General features: G+C 37.8%; 1 protein-coding gene across 1 annotated transcript in view; it reads left to right on the forward strand.

Moving 5' to 3' along the window:
- The first annotated feature begins 2,501 nt into the window (after window positions 1–2,501).
- The window catches only part of TCERG1L (transcription elongation regulator 1 like), a 202,694-nt gene continuing 182,894 nt past the window's right edge, over window positions 2,502–22,301 (forward strand). The window contains exons 1-3 of the mRNA XM_032225831.1: window positions 2,502–2,807; window positions 5,693–5,839; window positions 11,052–11,232. Of these exons, the coding sequence (XP_032081722.1) occupies window positions 2,502–2,807; window positions 5,693–5,839; window positions 11,052–11,232 (634 nt within the window). The remainder of the gene's footprint in view (window positions 2,808–5,692; window positions 5,840–11,051; window positions 11,233–22,301) is intronic.

Here is a 22,301-nt window from a genome sequence, read left to right on the forward strand (position 1 = left end):
TGAATGTTGAACTCCTGATTATTGTAGACTTTCTCCAAATCCTATCAGTCTCTTGAGCAAAGCTGCAGTCCTTTCCTTATTTCCTTACCACTCCTGAACCGCATACTAATTTTTCTTTCCCAAGCTTTTATTTCCTGTTTGTAAAAGACGTCCTGGTTACTGAAGATATGGGAACTTCTGGCTATACAGGCAGTCCTTGACTTACAACGATTCATTTAGTGACTGTTCAAAGTCACAACGGCACTGAGAAAAGTGACACACACTTTTATTCACACTTACAACTGTTGGGGCATCCCTGAGGCCATGTGTTCAAAATTAGCAATTGGTTCAAATTTAAGAATGATTGCAATGTCCCAAGATCATGTGATCCTCTTTTAAGACCTTCTGACAAGCAAAGTTAACGTGGGAATCCAGATTCACTTAACAACCATGTTACTAACATAACAACTTCAGTGATTCGCTTAACAACAATGGCAAGGAAAATTGTAAAATGGAGCAAAACCCCATTTAACAACTATCTCACTTAACAACAGAACTTTTGGTATCAATTGTGGTCATAAGTCAAGGACTATACCCAAGGAAGACTGGTGTATATGATTATCCTACAATAAGAGGTTCATCAGCACTGAACTAAAATCTTTCAATCTGTAGTGCCACGTAAACCTAATCTCTAGCCTTCTGCCAGAATATCTGCTGTTTATTTGAGTCTGAACAAGTGTTTAATGAAGGAAAACCAAAAAATGCGAACAATACTTTCTATCATCTTTAATTATTAATTATATTTCCTGAACATAAGGTTATGATCCATCATTGTCTGGTGAAGAAATGGGGATGTGAAGTAAATGGCTGTGAAAATGTTCACATTTTTAATAATTGGGCTTTCAGAGTGAATAAAGAAAGATTTTTGGCCGGGGAACAAAATGTTTTGAAGTTCTACATAGGGGTGAACCACCAAAGGGCTCCCATTCAATAATGTTTATGAGGAAAAGCTTCCAGAAACTAGATGAGTAAGGCAGACACATTAATTAAATAGCTGAAATAAGTTGAAAACTGAGGTGTGAATGTTGGACAGTTGTTTTTCCATAGGGCAGAAGATGCTGCCAAAGGCAAAGAGGTCACATGTGGGGGTGGTAGCAGGAATATTTGAATAAGTAAATAAGTATTATGTGCTACTGCTTTCGTCACATGCCTCTTCTGTTGGAAATAGAAAGCAGTAGAATCAATAGATGCTTCCAATGGTACAGAGTGGTGACAAAATATTTGTATACATTGGATATGTTCACAGAACAAGAACTTCATTTATTTTCCCACAGAAAAGTGCAATAGCCTCATTATTCTCTTCCATCCTCCACCCCTTCTGTAAATAGAGTAACTTTTGGAGAGGAGCAATATGGTTGGAAGGAAATGCAGGGAGTCTTTTTTTGGGGGGGGGCAGTCCAATTGGAACATGGATTCTCTTTTCTGTTTCTTCTGCTTCTTCTTAATTTGTTCCAAGAAATATGTTTACAGCTCTGTTAGTCAACTCAGATAAGAATTATTTGGTCCTCACCTTCACATGTTGCAGATGAACAAACTTTTATCCTCTGTTGGGTTTTTATCCCACCCCCTTTAATTGCCTTCTGCCATTATCATGTTGCCTTTCCTTCCTTCCTTCCTTCCTTCCTTCCTTCCTTCCTTCCTTCCTCCCTCCCTCCTGCCGTCTTTCTTTCTTTCGCCTCCTTGAAGGCAAAAGTCTTCCTTCTTAAGACTTCTGTTTTAAAGAAATGAGGTGGAATTCTTGTAAATCTTCCCAGGAATATAAGGTCGATATGGAGACGTCTGGCTGATTTACGCGGGCATCTTCTCTTCCCTTCCCTTCCCTTCCCTCCTTTCCTTTATCTTTTCTTCCCCCCTTTCTTTGCTTCGTTGATTCACTCAGTACTTTCCCTTCCATCAAAGGTATTCTCTTTTCCCACCTTCTGCCATCTTCGTTTCCTTCTTTCTCTCTCCCTCTTTCTCCCTCCTTTCTTTCTCCGGCACCGATCCCTTCCTCCCCCCTTCCTCCCCTCTCTCCCCGGAGTGCTTTCCCGCTTCCTTGCTCCCCTTGGAGCGGTCCGTTCCGTCGCCTCCCGCCCGCGCCCTGGGCTGGAGAAAGACGAGAAGTTGGTCCTCTTGGCCAGCCAGGCAATTGCAGCAGAGCTGCGACTCTTCCCCAGTTTTGGGGCTTCCTGCAGCGGCCGCGGGGGCGTGGTCAAGGCGGGAGGGGCTGCGAAAGAGGGAGGAGCTCCGGGCAGAGCCACAGAACCAAGTCGGAGCCTCGCCGGCTCCTCTGCCGCCGCCGCCGCTGCCATCGCCGCCGCCGCCTCCGCTCGGAGCTCTCTCCCCCGAGCGGGGGCACTGATGGGCATCGCCGCCTTGGCACAGCTGCCTGGGATCCCGTCTTGCGCCTGGGCTGCTGCCGCCGCTTGCCTTCGCCGGAGGCGCCCCCCTGCCAGCGGTGGGATCCTACTGTAAGATGTAGGATGCGCCCGGCGCTCAGAGCCCAGCGGCAGCAGCCTCTCCTGTGGCCCGGGAATGCGGAACCCCCAGCGCCTCCTTGGATTTGGATGGTCCCGAGCGCGACTGGGCTTTTTCGGATCGGAGGCGCTGCCGGGGTAGGGCCCCCTCCTCCTCCTCCTCCGCTGCTGCTCTCCTCGCCGCCTCCCCCGCCGCCGGCCCCCTTGATCCAGGGGGTTTCCAGCTGGCAACTGCCCTGCGATCCTTTTGTGCCTTTGATGGCGTCGGAGCCCCACGCGGCCGTTCACCAGCTCCCGTTTCTGAACGGACAGGTAAGGAAGGCGACTTTTCCTCCCCTTTCCCCCCCTTTCGGTCCCTACACCCATAGCCACCGCCGCTCCGGGCTTTTCAGGTTTCGTGGATGAGGGTTTTTGATGGTGAGCGCTTCTTGACTTGACGCAGACAGCACAGGTCTGCCCCACACTTTGCGTGCAAATCGTTTAAAACACGAAAGAAGGAAGGAAGGAAGGAAGGAAGGAAGGAAAGAAAGAAAGAAAGAAAGAAAGAAAGAAAGAAAGAAAGAAAGAAAGAAAGAAAGAAGCGGTGGCGGTGGGAAAAAGCAATCTTGAAGACAACCTTAGGATCCATAGGTAGGAAATATAGAACGTCAGAAGGAACTTCGGTTGCTGTCCGGAGAGCCGTGGTGCTGAAGTTCTCTGCCTGATTTTCCCGACTGGCGGACGTGAGCCTCTGCTTCGTCGGAGCTGTGCCTTCTTCCACGAGACTTAGAAATCCTGGCGCGGGAGAGACTACATTAAGTATTAATAAGAATTTATTGCTAATGCTGAGCTTGTAATTTCCACTCTTAAACCACATAAACAGTGCACATACTATTATTATTTTTTTACCTTCCAGGGATAGAAAACATATTCCCCAAAAATATACTGCCTATTCATAATAAGGTTGCAGTCTTTTGACAGTTAAGGGTTGTTTGCTGCTAATTTATAATAATGTACTTGTACCGACTTCCTATTGAGTCGGATCTCTTCCTTTAAACACAAATCCTGCTAATACCACCTTACTTGTCCGAAGACCAGGAAAATGCATTTTACAATAAACAACAGAATTTGGAAATGTTTACTATGCCAATCCCCACTGGGGAAAAAAACCCTAAGCGACATGAACCAGCCTACTGCAGATGAATTCCTGTTCACAAAGTGATTAATAATCAGTAGACTCTCTTAAAATTCATAGTGAAGTATTTATTTTCCCATCAACATAAATTGGAACCTTGTATTAAGGTCATCTAAAGAAAAGCAAGGTAACTATCATTCTAATATTTCATTAAAATTCTTTGCCACGAGATGAAACAAATCTTACATTATATAGTCAATATATTGGTTCTGCTGTTGTGTTCATTTAATTAATTTTGGAGAAAGCAACACATTTTATGTACTCCCCCCCCCCCCAGTTCTTAAGAGTTTTTCAGAAGGGACCTGATTTAGAAGAAGATAGGTTGCCACATAGCTGTCTCCCCAAAACTGTTATATCAGAATGCTGCCACTAGAGGTATATAGTGACTAGAAACTTGTGTTTCCCTTCATGTATAGAGATCTGCAAAATATTTTAATAATGGAAGTGTGTGGGTGGTTACTTATGAATCCCCTTATTAGGGGCAACCCTTTTTCCATTGATTTGACTGAGCCGACAGAGACAATATTGGTCAGACCTATAAAAAAAATGATGTGATCCACAAATATATCCAGTAGCTTCTAATGTGATGTTTGTAGCATTTGGTAGCAGACATTAACTAATCTTGATCAAATATTAATTTAACCAATACATCTCATTAGCATTTTTTAATGAATGCTTCAATTATTTATCAGGGTTGTAAAGTGAAAGTTAAAATAGTGGTAGGTGACTGAGATTTGCCTTTTAACATTAAATTTGTACATTTGATTTCTTGCCCTATATTAATTGTGGAATTATTGCTTGCAATGCCTCAGACATAGGTTTGATGCTATTTCATTTAAACATTATGAGATCTAAATTTGTTGGATTATTTTCAGCTTCCCAGCTGAAACATATGCTGGCACTTAATAGATTATAGAAACAAAGCTTGGAAGTGAGTGAAGGCATTTTTTTTAAAAATAGAAGAATTAAAAAATATAATTGCATTGAAGTAAATGAACATTTTGGCCATTCATGATAATGCAAGGTTAAGAAAGAGTGGCAATGAATGTTTCAATCATAAAAAGCTTTGCTTTTGTATGAAAAACACCGTGTTTTTTGTCTGTTTATTAGATTATTTACTGTAAATCTTTGCATTTGGATAATGGTATGTTTGTACTGCTATCATTGGCTTGTTTTTCAAAAATATTGTATTGCTTTCTGGAAAAAAAAACCCATTATAGAAATTTCACAGTAAGAATAGTTCAGAATATGAAGCAGTCACTGTTACATCTGTTCATAACCTGTAGCTCATCATGATCCATCAAATCAAAATGAAGTCCTACATTTTTTCATGGTTCTGTTTGGAACAGTAGAACTATATTCATGGCATGTAATTCTCCTCAATCCATTGTGAACCAACCCAAGGCATTGTGCATTACACAGGGCACTTATGACTTAAAATGAAGTTACAGTAAGGGATAAATTCAAATCGGTTGTGTAAAATCCTTCCAAACTGAAGATTTGTTTTGACTCATATTTTCTATTATCCACATTTTTTAAAATGTTTTTTTAATCTCTCCTCCTCTGCCTTACAATTTGTCAATTTCTTTACATCTTTCATTAAGTGGTTAACTGTCTATGAATGGGATTTTTATCTGCCCCTGAATAATGGATGAAAATGGATGCTGCTTTACTCAGATTCAGATATTTCTTTTGGTTTACTACATTTGCCAAATGTAACATTACAACAAACACATTGCATGTGGTGGGCAAGTTTGATCAATGGTCAAACATCATCATGAGTTATGCTCTGTTCCATTGTTATATGAGTAAATAGCAGTAATAGTTCAATTCCATAATCCATACATTTTGATAACCATTATCTTGTTTGGAAGGAAACATTAGAATATACATGGATTTATACCGTATGTTTTTTAAAGTAGTCTTGTAATATAAATTAAGATCTAAAAAAAACAAATGCTTGCAAATGCTATAGATAAGATTTAATATAGAGAATTCTAACTGTTCCAAAACTTTATTTTAGTGGATATTTGGACATCACTCTCCAGTAATTGGATTTTCACCTTCCTCAAATGTGGAGTTTGTTCCTCTTTTTCCACCTGTATATACTACCACTGCTCTACCCCATTCTGGGAAAAATTGGGTAGAAAAGAGATTACCAAGTTGCAAGGTAAGTTCTATTTCTACTATTTTGAAAAAATTGCAAATAGCGATGTCTGAAAATTACAAATAACTCCAATCTGCTATAATGGTACAACAAAAAGCTTTTCTATGCATACAGTACTTGCGGAATCTGAAATGTTTGGAGGGCCCTGCTTGAGCAGAGAGCTGGGCTAGAAGACCTCTGAGGTCTCTTCCAACTCTACTCTATTATTCTATGTTTTATACTCTATGACTCATATTTATGAGGGTTGCAGTATTCTGGTGCGTGTGATCATCTTTTGCAATCTTCCTGAGAAGGAAAGTCAATGGGGGAACCTTGTTCACTTAACAGCCATGTTACTAACTTAACAACTGCAGTGATTCACTTAATGTGGTAAGAAAGAAAAAGAAAAATCACTTAATAACTGTCTCACTCAGAAGCAGACATTTGGGGTAAATTGGTAGTCATAAATTAGGGAGTACCTGTATTAAAATAGCAACAGTTTGACATTCAATATTAAACTTGAGAGCTGTTAAATTTACAACTACTATTAATGATAGCAAACATTCTAACTTTGACCAGAGATCCAAGTGGAAGATACACACAGACAGACAGACAGACAGACAGACACACACACACACACGTTTTATATATATATATATATATATATATATATATATATATATATATATATATATATATATATATACATATATATATATATATATATATATATATATATATATATATATGTGTGTGTGTGTGTGTGTGTGTGTGTGTGTGTGTGTGTGTGTGTGTGTGTTTTATTTGTGCTGATAAATAAATAAAGGGAGACTAGTATAGATCTATTTCAAGCTATTTAGCTCTCATCAGCTAGCCATACCCTTTACTGGGATTTGAACCTGGGCTATATTACATACTAGGCAGACATGTAATATATATGTAATATAGCCCAGATTCAAATCCCAGTAAAATAGAGCTAAATAGCTTGAAATAGATCTATACTAGTCTCCCTTTATTTATTTATCAGCACAAATAAAAAACACAAATATAACAAAGGCAACAGTAAAAATATTGGGTTTGTGTCGTGATGGACTCTTGTGATGAGCCGATTGACAGATGATGGAAGCCGTTAGCGTCCTCCCATAATTGGGGCTTACCAGGGGTTGTAAAAATCATATATATTATATATTTTATTTATTTTATTTATTTTATTTATTTTATTTTATTTTATTTATTTATTTTATTTATTTTATTTATTTTATTTATTTTATTTATTTTATTTATTTATTTTATTTATTTTATATATTTTATTTATTTTATTTGTTTTATTTGTTTTATTTGTTTTGTTTATTTATTTATTTATTTTATTTCAGCCCAATAGAGTGATTTGAAATTCTTTATTTAAACAGAATAAAAATAAAACTACAAGTATACATTAAAATTAAAAAGTAAATTCAGTCCAACAATTGAACTAAAAAGATTAAAATATATTTATGTCTATCTACCTTTTTAATTTTTCTTTCGTTGGGTCTAGGAGGTGGATCAAAGACCTGCAACTATTTTAAGGCAGATAGATCTTCCAAAGATTGTACAAATACTCATCCTTTTTAAAGAGGGAAAAAAAAGCCATTTTGTGCACTCACAGGTTGCAGTTCTCCACCATGTTTGTGATGGTTGTCAAAAGCTGAAAGATATTGCTGACTTGGCTAAGTCTAACGTTTGATCTAAAGACATGTGTAGTAGCAGCAAAAACACCAACAGCCTCTCTTTGGTGGAATGGGACAAAGCAACTCTTGGGTAGCATTGTAGCAACACAAGAGTAATAATGATAAAAAAATGATGCAACTTCTCTATGGGCCAGGATAGCCAACAAAACCCTCAGCTCTGCTCAGGCAATGCTGACTCTGTAGAGCTTTCAGCTGTAAGGGAGGACTTGTTCTGTAAGAACAATCTGTAAAAACAAAGTGACCTGGCAAATCCCCTCTCTAAAGCTAATGATGAATGATGAATAGAGAGACTGAAGGGGCTTCATTATGATTTTACTTGAAGATCAATCCTATTAACTGTATGTCAATAAATGAACTGTTAAACTTTCACTTCTGATTTTACTCTGGTTTTGACTGCATGCTGCAGTGCTGTTTCTAAAAGAGTGCATTAACCCTTTACAGTTTGGATAGAGTATTCTACTTCCGGAGTGACAGGTGGGGGAGGCTGTTACTTCTCAGTGATTAAAGTATATAATCAGCATGTAATGAGAATAATGAGTATCAAGTAAAAGAAACATCAGTGAACCGTCCTAGATCATTGCACTGAGCCTAAGAAATAGTAGCATCTAAACAGATATCAAAGAGAGTCTGCCAATATGTGATCAACAGTGCAAAGATTTTGGTCCTTTGATGTACCTAGTAAATTCGCTCAATAAACATTAAGATGCTTTTGAAACAAGTTTGACTACATGGATATAATCATGCAGTTATCCTAAAAGAATTGGGAAATTATTTTCATCAACCTGGGTAGAAAGTAAATCAATACTGTAAGAAGATTGTTTCCAGCTTGATTACTAAAAAAAAGATGATCCATACACCAATTCAAAGACGTCATAATATTTGACAATGTGTAGCAATGAGACTTTTAAATGTGTTCACTATTCCATTCTTCTTGAAAACAATTATCATTGTAGCAAGCACTACATTAAATTCTTAATGAGAACCAGAATTGAATTGGTACACGTGTACCAAAACAGTTTCTGAACATTTGATATGTTTCTTTTGAATCTGAGCTTCAAATAAAAAAAAAATATATATATATATATCAGTGGTGGGTTTCAAAAATTGTTGGAACCTACTCTGTGGGTGTGGCCTCCTTTCTGGGAGTGGCTTGCCACCCATGTGACCGGATGGGAGTGTCTTGCTGCTCATGTGACCGGATGGGAGTGGCTTGCTGCCAATGTGACCGGATGGGAGTGTCTTGCTGCCCATGTGACCGGATATGAAATTATGAATTAGTACTTAGGTCGGTCCAAGTAGCTATTCAGAAGTTAGTGGTTAGAAGCAATCGTAAAGCAAGATATGGAATTAAAACCAGAAATATTTTGTTGGCTATTTGAAAGGGAGTATAATATATATTTAATTTTACACATGTTAGCAGCTGCTGGAATTGTGTTTGCACAACAGTGGAAAAACAGAGATATGTAAATGAATAAATATTACAATGTGCAGGAATAAATAAATTGACAATTAAAATCAAGAAGGCTTTGAATACTTTTTCACGTGGGATTGGTTTTAGCAATTGCCAACAAATGGAAACAGAAATTAGAAATCCAAAAGTATGAAAGAAAAGACCAATTATATAAGGAAAGGTCCCTAAAATGTATAAGGAAATATTACTAGATCATTATTAATGCGTAGATAACTGCGGGACATTACACACCCACCAGTGGTGGGTTTCAAAAAACTTTGGAACCTCTTCTGTAGGTGTGGCCTGCTTTCCGGGTCCACTGGTGGAACATCTTCTAACCGGTTCGACGAACCTGTTCTACCGAATAGGTGTGAACCCACCTCTGATATATATAATATGATGACTTAGCTTCTAATATCCGCCAGATTAAGGTTGTAATAGGTAACAAAGTTGTTGTAATAGGAATCCATGTTGTCCAGCAGTATGAGAAATAAATTATGTCTGCATGTCTGCTTATAGAACATAATTTAAGATGCCTCTGGAGCTTAAATTTTTGGATCCATCCTAAATTTTTATCCATAGCCAATGCAGGAATCCATCATTTTGCCAACCTATTCTTGATACTATATTTTCATGAAATATTTTCCAATAGCTAATAGTTGATAAAATTTGATCAGCATCAAGATTTCTTAAATATTTGGGCATCTTTTTTTTATCTTATGTAGATTTATTAAGAATATTTTATATGTTGCACATTACCATGTTAATCCATGCAGAAAGGCTGAAATCCAAACCACAGTCTTAAATGGGTTTGAGAATTTGTACATGCTTTGTGGCTTTGCTTTCTTTGAAATCAGATTCTGATTATATATATATAATAAATGAAAAATATTTATTATCTAACATCAGTATATTCCTCTGGCTTGGTACGTGCATCTTAACAACATCAACAAAAAGCTTCCATTTGTTTTTAATAGAGCATATCATAGCCAAATACTTTTAATCTAGAGCCGAGGTGGCTCAGTGGTTAGGGTGCAGTACTGCAGGCCACTTCAGCTGACTGCTATCTGCAGTTCGGCGGTTCAAATCTCACCGGCTCAGGGTTGACTCAGCCTTCCATCCTTCCAAGGTGGGTAAAATGAGGACCCAGACTGTGGGGGCGATAGGCTGACTCTGTAAACCGCTTAGAGAGGGCTGAAAGCCCTATGAAGCGGCATATAAGTCTAAAACTGCTATTGCTATTGCTATTTGTTTGCATTAACCAAAGTTAAAAACAGGCCTTGCTAAATTTATCTGGTGTTTTAGTTATCTCACGTCTATATGACAATCTTATTTTTATGGCTGAAGAATACATGTTCCAATAGTGAAAGCAGTGAAGATTCCTAAATGTAGAAGCCAGAATTAGAGGGTGTTTGTTGAAACAACCACACGCACACACACACACAAAAACCCTGTGCTGCTTTCTGTCTGTACCTATATAATAGTCTGATACTGTTTTTGTCATGTTAATAAAAGTCTTCAATCTTGCAGATACCTCTGGCCAGAAAAGAGGAACTACTATTTTATTTATTTAACTTTTTTTTTTAATGCCGCCTATCTCATTTGCTTCCAGATGGAAGTTTATTTGCTTCTCATTTGAAAATATTTCCAAAGATTGGGAAGACTGAAAGTCTTCTAAAATCCTCTAGAAGTTATCTCTGATATAGCTCTTTCCCCTTTTATCAACCACAGTTCCAACAGGAGTCTAGGACAGATTACAAATGTGTCAACAATAGCGAGAAAGAATGTTTGAACTTAGTCTTCACTTTCCAAGGATGAATTTTTTTTATATAGGAAAAAGTTGCAGCTTTCATCAGCTGAAAAGTATTTCTGGATAATTGGAGAGCTGGTTATTTATTTGTTTATTTTAAAAATGGATTGGATTTAGACGACCTTAGATATGTTTTTGGAAATCCTGTTGAAACACAGGCTAGCAGTTAACAGATGGAGAGGATTCCATTTATGTGAATGAATGTATTTGTACAGAGATACATTTCCTTTTTATATATATTCTCTGCAGATTTATTTGAACAACGCATTTGCTCTTGATTCAACGTGGATACATCCCAAGGAACTAAGAATCTACCAAGGGCATGAAAAACCGCTTGTGACAACAAACCAAGTCGCTGTGGCTGTATCTAGGCCAGCCACTGCTCCCAGGCCTTTTCCTACAGTTGTATTAACACCTCAATCGATTCCAGGTTAGTTGCAAATAAATAACATTTGAATTATATACATTTCTTCATGTTGATGCTAGTATTAGAACTTGTCTGGAGGCAAGCATTTCAATGACAATCATCTCAAATGTGTATCAACTCCGGAATGTGTAAAGCTGTGATGGGTATTTGAACATTTTTCCATTTAGAAAGTATCTTTCACCAAGGGGAAAATTTAAATGACATGCCATATTACACATTGTTTTTGAAGTGCAGTATGCGATGACATCATCCAAGTCAATGTTTCTAGACCTTGGCAGCTTGAAGAGGTGTAGATTTCAACTCCCAGAATTCCCCAATCCTGGAGCTGAAGTCCACATCTCTTCAAGCTGCCAAGATTGAGAAACACTGATACCTAAGTTGTGTAAGCTGTTCTAAAATCATAGCATCGTAGAGATGAAAGGCCATTGAATTCAACTTTGACTTTATTTGAATCCAGTTCAAAGCAAGTCTCATAGGTTGCTGTCCAGCTTCTGTTTCCAGATATCCAGTGAAAGGAAATTCAGGAACAGTTTTGTTAATTGGTTTCAACTTCAAATTTCTATATTTTTCAGCATATAAGATGCACCTTTTCTCCCTCAAAAAGAGGGTGAAAATTTGGGTGCGTTTTATATACCGAATGTAGCCCCATCCATCCCCACCAGAAGTCAAAAGCACGAGTTATGGAGGCAGCGATGATCTGTGGCAATCCCTGCAGCCTGGACCAGCTGATTGCGGGCATTCCAGCAGTCCGATCCACCCACCAATCACCTGTGATGAATCAGGCTGCAAAAGTGCTAAAGCTGACCTGGTTGGTCAGAGTTTGCAGCAACAATCACATTCAGGAAGTACAGTAACTGATTCAGCAGGATTCCAAATACTGATAATATACAATGCATTACCAAAAGTAGAGTTTTCGAAGGTAGCAGTAAATACAGCAGTTTCACATTCAGTTCTCTAAGCCAGGCTCTTTCCTGTCTCCTTGTTGCTCACACAGCAAATTTCACAGTCCAAATAGCCCTCATTGGCTGACTTAGTTGCTATGCCTACTCATTGGCTGATCTTGTTACCATGTGCCAGCTGAATACCATGGATGCTAGTAGGCAGAGGCAGAATTTTTTTCTTCTTCTTATTTTCCTCCCCAAAAACTAAGGTGTGTCTCCGGAGCATCTTATACTCTGGAAAATAAGGCAATTTTACTGATACTTGTTTTACTGACTTATTCCTTGAAAGTTTCTAAGATTCATATGGAAAGGAGGAGGAAAGCCGACTTGGCTAATTTGATTACCTCCTCTTTAAATGTAAAAATGATACATTTCCTTCCCATGGTCTGTTAGCAATAACAATCATTACTAAGCGATGCGACGTACAGCCACGGATGACAAATACATGTACATCTCCAGGTGGTAGCAAGAAGCAAAATGACACTTGTTGGAATAATCTAGGAAAACCTGCTGTCAAATTAGAAGTCTCTTATTTCTGATGTCAATATTGACAAATAAAGTAGAACTATCATTACTTTGCATGGTTTGGAAACTACAAGTTAATCATTTGCCTTTTTGTTGCCATATCATGCTGTTGCCTCATGTTTATTTAGTAAAATAATAGTTCTTCTTTACAAGTTTTTCAGGAGCGCACAGCTTGTTACCTCTTTTTAATGCACAAGATTCAAGACTTGTTGTTCTTGTTGTTGTTTTGAGAGGGTGAAATTAATGGGGAGCATGTGAATGAGATGCCAAGCTATGGGAAGGCTACATTCTACAAAGTTTAAAATATATCACAAACTTTGTGTCTGTTTACATTTTCTTGTAGATGGTAACTCTTGATAGTGGTATTGCATAGGTAATAGGAGGGTAAAGATTCATTCTCCAAGCTTGTGGGTTGGTTTCCAAATGTTTTGTTAGGTTAGTAAACATGTTCAGTGGAGTTTTCAAATTTTCCACTGAAGATATTACTTAGCCTAGTGAGGAAACATTTGGAAACCAACCCACAAACTTGGAGAACAAACCTCTGCCTTCACCCTACACCCTGCCTACAGATATTCTCCACTATTGTGTAGGGCAATATGCATTGGTCAAAAAGAACTTGCTGCTTTATTGAACTGAAATGTAGGTGACATTATGTGCATTATGGATTAAGTTTTTTGTGGGGAGGACTGCTATTGTCGCACAATTTTATATGATAACGTGAGCACTAAAATAATACTAGAGAGACACAACTGGCCTATAAGGAAGCCCAATGGAAAAGAGAAAATAGAAATGGCAAGGCAAAGAATTACAATATGACAAAGTATTATGTGGCCAGTACATGGAAAATACAAATAGTAATAGCAGTTAGACTTATATACCGCTTCATAGGGCTTTCAGCCCTCTCTACGGAGTTTACAGAGTCAGCATATCGCCCCCAACAACAATCCGGGTCCTCATTTCACCCACCTCGGAAGGATGGAAGGCTGAGTCAACCTTGAGCCGGTGAGATTTGAACCGCCAAACTGCAGATAACAGTCAGCTGAAGTGGCTGCAGTACTGCACCCTAACCACTGCGCCACCTCGGCTCTTAGCAGGGTAAGCAGATACAACAAGATCTTGTAATGGCCAAGAGAGGAATGTTGAAGAGGCAAAAGAGGCAATTCGGGCTCTAGGCTTAAGAACAAAGTCATACGCCAGAATTGAGAAGACAGCAATAGACACCGAAAGCCATCTCTGCAAAGAAGCTGAATAAACTGTGGATGGCCTAATTAGCTATTATAAGAAGATTGCCTAGACTGACTGCAAACAACGGCATCACAAACTAGCAACAATTGTGCATTAAAATATCTGCAATAAATTTTCCTACAAGCCAGAAAGAACTAGATCACAACATTTAAAAACTTGCAAAAAGAAGCAGAACGACTATGAAAACAAATCTAGTATCAACTTTGGGTACAATTCAGTGGTAAAATTGAATTTTTTTTACTACCAGTTCTGTAGACGTGGCTTGGTGGACATGGCAGGGGAAGGATACTACAAAATCTCAATTCCCTCCCCACTCCTGGGGGAAGGAGATTGCAAAATCTCCATTCTTACCACACTCTGGGAGCAGCCAGAGGTGGTATTTGCCGGTTCGCCAAACTACTCAAAAGTTCCACTACCGGTTCTCCAGAACCTGTAAGAACCTGCTGAATTTCATCCCTGGTACAATTCCAAAGCATTTGGACTTACTTGGACTTAATCTTCGTAAATGTCAATGTCCACAAGGCAGTGACCATTGCATTGTGAAGGCCAAAGGCAGAACGTCACGGATTACAGAGTTGTTTATCCGTGTGTTGTCCTGCCATTGGATTCTCAGCTTGTTTCACGGTTCCGTCGCCACGGGAACCAACACTCCCCATTTATCCGGGCTTGTGACCGGCTATGGTTTCCCATAGGCTGGGTTTCCAAAGCATTTGGGGCATCATTTGAATAACATTGACACTGACATTAATCAATTGCAAAAGGCAGATTTATTTGGAAGAGCTTACATCCTTTAAGATTATCAAAGAACATCATCTGCCTAACCCAGTCCTTGGGAAGGACTCGATAGGTGGATAAAAATGCCAAATCAAGTCCAAATACCTGGATACACCAATCATGATGTTTTGAATAAGAATAATGTAAATTCAACAAGATTTTGGCAGTCTTATACCTGACATGTTCTATGATTTTGCTATATAATTCCAAAACTTGAGGAGTTTTGAGAATCTTGAGGAGGAATACCAACATCTCCTTAGGTCTCAAGAGATTTAACAAAATCTTGACTTACTTATGAAATTTCAGCTATATTTTAAATTTAATTTAGCCAGGGATAAGGCCTCTTGTGGATGCTCAATGATCATAGATGTAGTATTGCATAACCTGATGCATATAAAAATGAATTCTACAGATATTGTAGTACAGAATTTTATTTGTCCTCCTTGGCAGTTATGCAGAAAGAATTGTAGCTATAGATCTCTATACCTGATTGTTGGGAATGAAAAAGGATAAGAAGAGGAGCAAGCAGGAAATATCATTTAATTTAAAGGTATTAACCTACAATCAGTGTAGCGCTCTATCTATCTATCTATCTATCTATCTATCTATCTATCTATCTATCTATCTATCTATTTATCTATCTATTATCTATCTATCTATCTATCTCTCTCTCTCTCTCTCTATCTATCTATCTCTCTCTATCTATCTATCTATCTATCTATCTATCTATCTATCTATCTATCTATCTATCTATCTATCTATCTATCTATCTCTCTCTCTCTCTCTCTCTCTATCTATCTATCTATCTATCTATCTATCTATCTATCTATCTCTATCTCTATCTCTATCTCTATCTCTATCTCTATATCTATCTATCTATCTATCTATCTATCTATCTATCTATCTATCTATCTCTCTCTCTCTCTCTCTATCTATCTATCTATCTATCTATCTATCTCTATCTCTATCTCTATCTCTATCTCTATATCTATCTATCTATCTATCTATCTATCTATCTATCTATCTATCTATCTATCTATCTATCCATCCATCCATCCATCCATCCATCCATCCATCCATCCATCCATCTATCATCTATCTATCTATATTTTCTCTCTCTCTTTCTCTCTCTTTCTCTCTCTTTCTCTCTCTCTCTCTATATATATATGGGGGAAGGGAGGGAGGGACGGAGTTAGGGATACTGAGAAGTTGAGAATAGATAATTTTCTTTTTTTTAATGACAATGAACCTTTTTTCAAGTAGCAATTGACCGAGTGAAAAAAAACTGCTAATTCATTATGAAGCAGTGAAAGTTGGCAAATGCTCACTAAGCCAGATTTGGCAGTTTCAAATGACCTGGAAGCAGAAACTTTTAATCTTCTGCAGGAAAGAGTAATGAATCCTTATGTTCTGTCAGATAAAAAGAAACTGTCAAACACTGCACAAATTTAATTATTTGGGGAGGGGGAGATACCTAAAGGAGGAAGCACAGCTTATATTCTAATACCTCCTCCACACTCTGTCTAATCAATATCACTTGTTTAGAAGAGGACAAATGGTTCCGACTTTATACAATGCAGAAAAATTACCAACTACCCAATGAATCATACTATTATATAGTAATTTAGATGTAGCCTTTTTGCATGCTATGCATTAGAGACCTTTTCTCATTCAGCATGACATTCAACCAAATTATATATAGGCTTTGGATTTACTTGCTCGCTTTACTTTTTAAGTAAAACAAGTGTATTAATGTGTCAAGATGAGCAGTTATTGAAAAGGTTGCTTTTGTTCCTTGAAAGCAGTGAAGGTTGATTATAGTTTCCTCCAATTTCATTTATTTTAACAGCCAAAGGATATGGGTGGGCTTCGAATAACTTCAAGATATCCTACCCCTAAATTTCATTTTAGAAACCATGATAGATTTTGAGAGTCTCTTGGGCAGATTTGGGAATCTTGTTCAGTGTCACTGCTAGCCACCAGTAGAGAACCAATGATTTTCAGAGCCTTGAGATTTGGAGATGTATCCATCAACACTTGATTAAAGGCCCAGTATGAAGGGAAGCCATCGTGTTATGTGCTCAATCACTCCCTTTTGGTTAATTTTTCAATTTGGTTCTAATAATAAAGATGGTTTCTAAGAAGTATCCCGAGCATCCTTACATTCACACTGGTAAACCATCTTGATAGTTTTATTGCAGACATGGAAGAAACCTATGCCTTCTTTTCCTGCTTTCTGACTAACTATTGTCCTAGGCCTTCAGAAGAACGAGAATGGAAATTGTGGCTTCTGCCACAAAGAAAAACAAGAGTTTGAGTAGATTGTAATGGTGTTATCAAGGTTCCAAGTGACATACCCAGAACAGACAAAATTTGGAGGCAGGTAGATTCCTGAAAGAATAGTTTTATTGGATATGCCCTATTGGCACAGGCTGGTGAAAACCGACTCCAAATGTTCCCGTGGTTTTCACCTAATTAAAAGTAGAAGTTTCCTCGAAACAATCAGTCACACGGTCCAATCAGGATACAGTCCAGTTGCTAGGTGACATCAGTCCCCTCCTCCCAAGCACCTGTTGGAAGGTGCTTGGTTCCCAAGAGAAAGTATTTGTTTTGGCTACAAACTCTACCTATCTCTACTCCCCCCCTCCCTCTCCCTTAGCTCCAGTTGTGGCAGCCCTGAAGCCTCAAAATGGCCTCGGTCAGGTCAGCTTCAAGATTGACAGGTGTTAGTGATGGTGTTTGTGATGGCGTTAGTGATGATAAGGATATGAATTGTGTGTCATTTATTCTAAAGCTAGAAAATACTAGATTTTTCTGGTTTCTCCATATTTTTTTCTTTTATGAAAGGCGTTTCCTCTTCTCTGCCTCATTTACAGGATACTTTTGAACTTGATTGACGTCATTTTGAGTTTAATTATTGCCAGGTGGGAGAGCCTGCTGCTCTTTTTATTTTTTTTTCCTTATTATTCACTAGGGTCGCCTCAAAAGGATGAAGGGGCTTTGTTTTGACAATGCTTTTTGAAACCACCTGGCCTTATTTCCAAAAGGGAAATGAAATGGCCACATCGCTTCATTTCAACTATCCTGAATGTTCCTTAAGTAGCTCCAATAACTAGCTTCCAGTAATACGAATTCTCTCAGATGCCATGGATTGAATCACAAATGGAAAACAGGTCAAGCTTCAGTCCACTGGACAGAAGAAAGGACAGAACAGTTGAAAATTCCTCTCCGTTATTATTTCATAGAAATGACCTCTGAAATAGTTGTGCATCCCATCATGAGACTTTCTGTTGCTTTAGGCGAAAAATGAAATCAAGTCCTTTTCTATCACAATGGGAAAAGTTAGAATCATTTTTAGGGTTCCTCCATCACTGTTCTTTGTTTTTTGATCCTGAATTCCAGCTTAACTAGGACCAAATCTCAAATTTGCTAGCGCTTTCTGTTCCTTAAATTCATTTTTATTTTCCCTCTATGCCGCTGATGCACAAACTGACACTGACAAAACACTTAGAAAGAATGAAGGGAATGGAGAAGGCTTATCTTACTTCATCTGAAGAATGCCAATTAATTAACTGTTGCCAATTACACTGACAGCTCAATTGTAACTTATTCCAAACACATTAGGGCTTCAGAATATTAATGAGGTAGTATGTATGACTGCATTGTGATGCTTCTTTTGAGATGTGCATGAATTCCTATGTATTTGTTGATACATCACAGGGAAAAAAAAGAATTGTGACTGCAGTAAAATGTGTTATATATGCAGAAATGGTAATGGATGGATGGATGGATGAATGGATGGATGATAGATAGATAGATAGATAGATAGATAATGATAGATAGATGGTAGAAGATAGATAGATAGATAATCATGATAGATAGATAGATGGTAGATGGTTGGTGATGGTAGATAGATAGATAGATAGATAGATAGATAGATAGATAGATAGATAGATAGATAGATTGATAGATAGATAGATAGTAGATGGTTGGTGATGGATGATAGATGATAGATGATAGATAGATAGATAGATGATAGATAGATAGATAGATAGATAGATAGATAGATAGATAGATAATGAGATATAGATGGATGGATGGATGGATGGATGGATGGATGGATGGATGGATAGATAGATAGATAGATAGATAGATAGATAGATTATGGTGGATGATGGATGATGGATGATAGATGATGATGATAGATAAATAGATAGATAGATAGATAGATAGATAGATAGATAGATAGATAGATAGATAGATAGACAGATGATGGTGGATGATGGATGATGGATAATGGATGATAGATGATAGATGATGATGATAGATAGATAGATAGATAGATAGAGATAGATAGATAGATAGATAGATAGATAGATAGATGATAGACAGATAGATGATGGTGGATGATGGATGATGGATGATGGATGATGATAGATAGATAGATAGATAGATAGAGATTGATAATTGATAGATTGATAGATTGATAATTGATAGATTGATAGATTGATAGATTGATAGATTGATAGATTGATAGATTGATAGATTGATAGATGATTGATAGATAGTAAATCTGGGTCTGTAGATAGTTCTTCAGGTGATTCAGAAGCAAGATGGTTTCTGTGTAGTTTGATCACAGAAGCAATGAAAAGATAAAATAACAGGAGTGAGCATCAAGGAGGAAAGAATCTAGGGGCAAAGAATAAACTGAAAAACAAAGCAGGATTCCTTATCCACAGTGAATAATTTTGTTTTGTAGGTTCCAAAAATCAGTTTGATTGATAGGTCAATCCTAAACCTATGATTGTTTTAGATAGGTGCTTCAGTCAATAATTTTGTCACTTAGAACAGATCATACTTAGAACTGAAGATCTACAATATGAGTCCCATAAGCCTCTGACTACAGTTTTCTACAGTAAGCTGTAGAAAGAAGCATACGTAATTAACTCCCCCCTCCCAATTTCCTTCTCAACTGTGGAGTAGGTTTGCACAGGGGGTTTGGTTTAGTGTAACACCTGAGCAAAGCAAAGATCTGAAAAAAGTGGCATTGTTCAAGCACTAATGATCTTAAAGAAAGTTTCTCCATACTTCCCCCCCCCTTTCCTTGAATTTTAGCAAGCTTATTGTCTTTAAATTATTCTGCCAAGTATATATGTTGCTGAACCAAGGGAACAATCATTTGTTATTGTTAAAACTATTTCTGATTTTAGTTCCATAAATAACTTATTAGAGGAAGCCAAATAATATTCAACTACTTTTCTGTTTTGTGACCACTTTAACATGGCTGTTTTCAATATGTAGTTGCTTAATATCATTAGAAAAACCAAAGAGTTAACCAATTTTTTTTTTCCGGAGAAGAGAAAGTTTTATGGTTTCGGTTTCTACAATGAACATTGATGGATTTTCTTTAAGGTAGTAATATTGCTATATTCTGCTTGTCAGAAATTACATTCTATGCAATAGTGACAAGCATCTTATAAGCATCTTCCACAAAGACCATGGACATGTTTATTAATGATGTCAGCCCTCAGGCTGCCATCCAGGGGGCCCGCTCGGCCATGCTGACATGCCACTAACGCTGCCACGTTGATGTTGCCTCTCTGATGTTGATTGAGCCTGTAGTTGCATGTGGCTCTTCTATTCGGGTGCAACGGCCTACTCTGATGTAACTCTTTTGCTCGGATGGGGCTAACCAGGAAAGAGGCTATGATGAACACTGAGTAGGGGTGTGGCTGAGGGTGTGGGTCATGGTGATTGGTGATGGTGGGTGGGTGTCATCTGGGTGGAGTTGTGGGTGGAGCTGGATGGGATAATGGTATATATATATATATGGGTGATGGTGTTAACTTGGTTAGAACAGACTTGGATTTGATTACCTTTGTATTTGTATTATATTGTCATTTAGTGCTGGTTATCACGTAGTTTCTTAGATAGAGATAAAAGTTTTTCACCAAACAAACTGAATCTCTGTTTGTATGCAACACGACGTAATGTGACAAATGAATTCAAAGTCTCCATTAAGCCTTTGAAATTTCAGATAAATGCTTCCAAATTTAGTCAAATTTAAAGGCAAACCACGAGGACATCAGAACTCATTTTCATCAACTTGAGCAACAATTCCCAAGAGGCTACAACTCATTCCCAATTTTACTGTTGCTTGTAAATCTGTGTGTTTATGCCACTATTGTTTTTCAGACAGACACAGCCAATTGATATGAATTTTGAGAATGGGTGAAAATAGGACTTTCAGGAAAGCAAAGGTGAACTGAATGAGGGCCACTGTGAAAGAGAAGCCAATGGGTGGATTGATTCCTCAGAACTCCTTTCCAGATCAAAGAAAGGACTAGATTACCCATAGGTTTGCTCCATTCAAGGCTCTCTATAAAGAGATCATTAAAAAAAAAATATAGCGCAGATTTGAGAGCTGTGGGAGTTAGAGGAAAAACTATCCTACCTAAGCTGCAATTTGGTGCCTTTTAAGGCATGGATGTCAAACTCGATTGCGTCACATGACGCATCATGACCTGTTGTGATGTTTTTTGCCTTTGCGGAGCAGGGTAGGTGTGGCCTGCAAGTGATGCATCTGGCCCATGGGCCACCAGTTTGACACCCCTGTTATAAGGGAAACTGGTTTTATCTACTTCCTGTCTAGTTCTTTAGGAAGTTCTTTGTTAGTGAGTTACTGGAAGTTAAGAACCTTCTGAAAGCCAAACTTTATGATGTCAGGAGAGCCTCCTTCTGGTCTAGATGAAAAAAAGTTTTATGTAAGTTTAAAGATTAAATAGAAGGACTTTAATTTTTGGAAAACAGCAAAATGGGAACAAGAATGTTGATTTTAGAAAATTAAGAGGCTAGATGGACTTGAAAGAATATTTCTTGAAGCAAGTGTATATGTATGTATGTATGTATGTATGTATGTATGTATGTATGTATGTATGTATGTATGTGTATTTAGTGTCACAACCCCTGGTATGCCCAAATATGGGAGGAAGTCTACTGCTTCCTTTCTCTGTCTATCGGCTCGTCACAAGATACCATCCAGACAGAAACCCAATATTTTTACTGTTGCCCTTGTTACATTTGTGTTATATTTGTGCTGATAAATAAATAAAGGGAGACTAGTATAGATCTATTCCAAGCTATTTAGCTCTCATCAGCTAGCCATACCCTTACTGGGATTCGAACCTGGGCTGTATTACATATTAGGCAGATGTGTTAACTACTAAGCCACAAGGTTCTCCTCCTTTATCAGCTGAGGTTGTGACACTAAATACATACCTATTTCCCTGGCTCCCTGGTAAACAAATATATGCTAATTGGGAATTTTGAAGGTTGAATAGATGGGACAAGAGAGAACCAGAGATTAAAGTTAAAGGAGAAGACACCCATTAATATACAATGGAACAATATTATTTGACTATAGAAGAAATTAAGGCAGTTTGGAAACAATAGGAACAGTGTACTCAGAAATTGCACGATTGTTTAACACTAAAATATGGATTTAACAGAGAATATAGAAGAAGAATTGAATTTACTTGATAAAACAGAAGTTGAGGCTAAAGTGCATTTGAATTTGAAGATGGATTT

Source organism: Thamnophis elegans, chromosome 10 (assembly GCF_009769535.1).
Source record: "Thamnophis elegans isolate rThaEle1 chromosome 10, rThaEle1.pri, whole genome shotgun sequence".
Classification (NCBI taxonomy): Eukaryota; Metazoa; Chordata; class Lepidosauria; order Squamata; family Colubridae; genus Thamnophis; species Thamnophis elegans.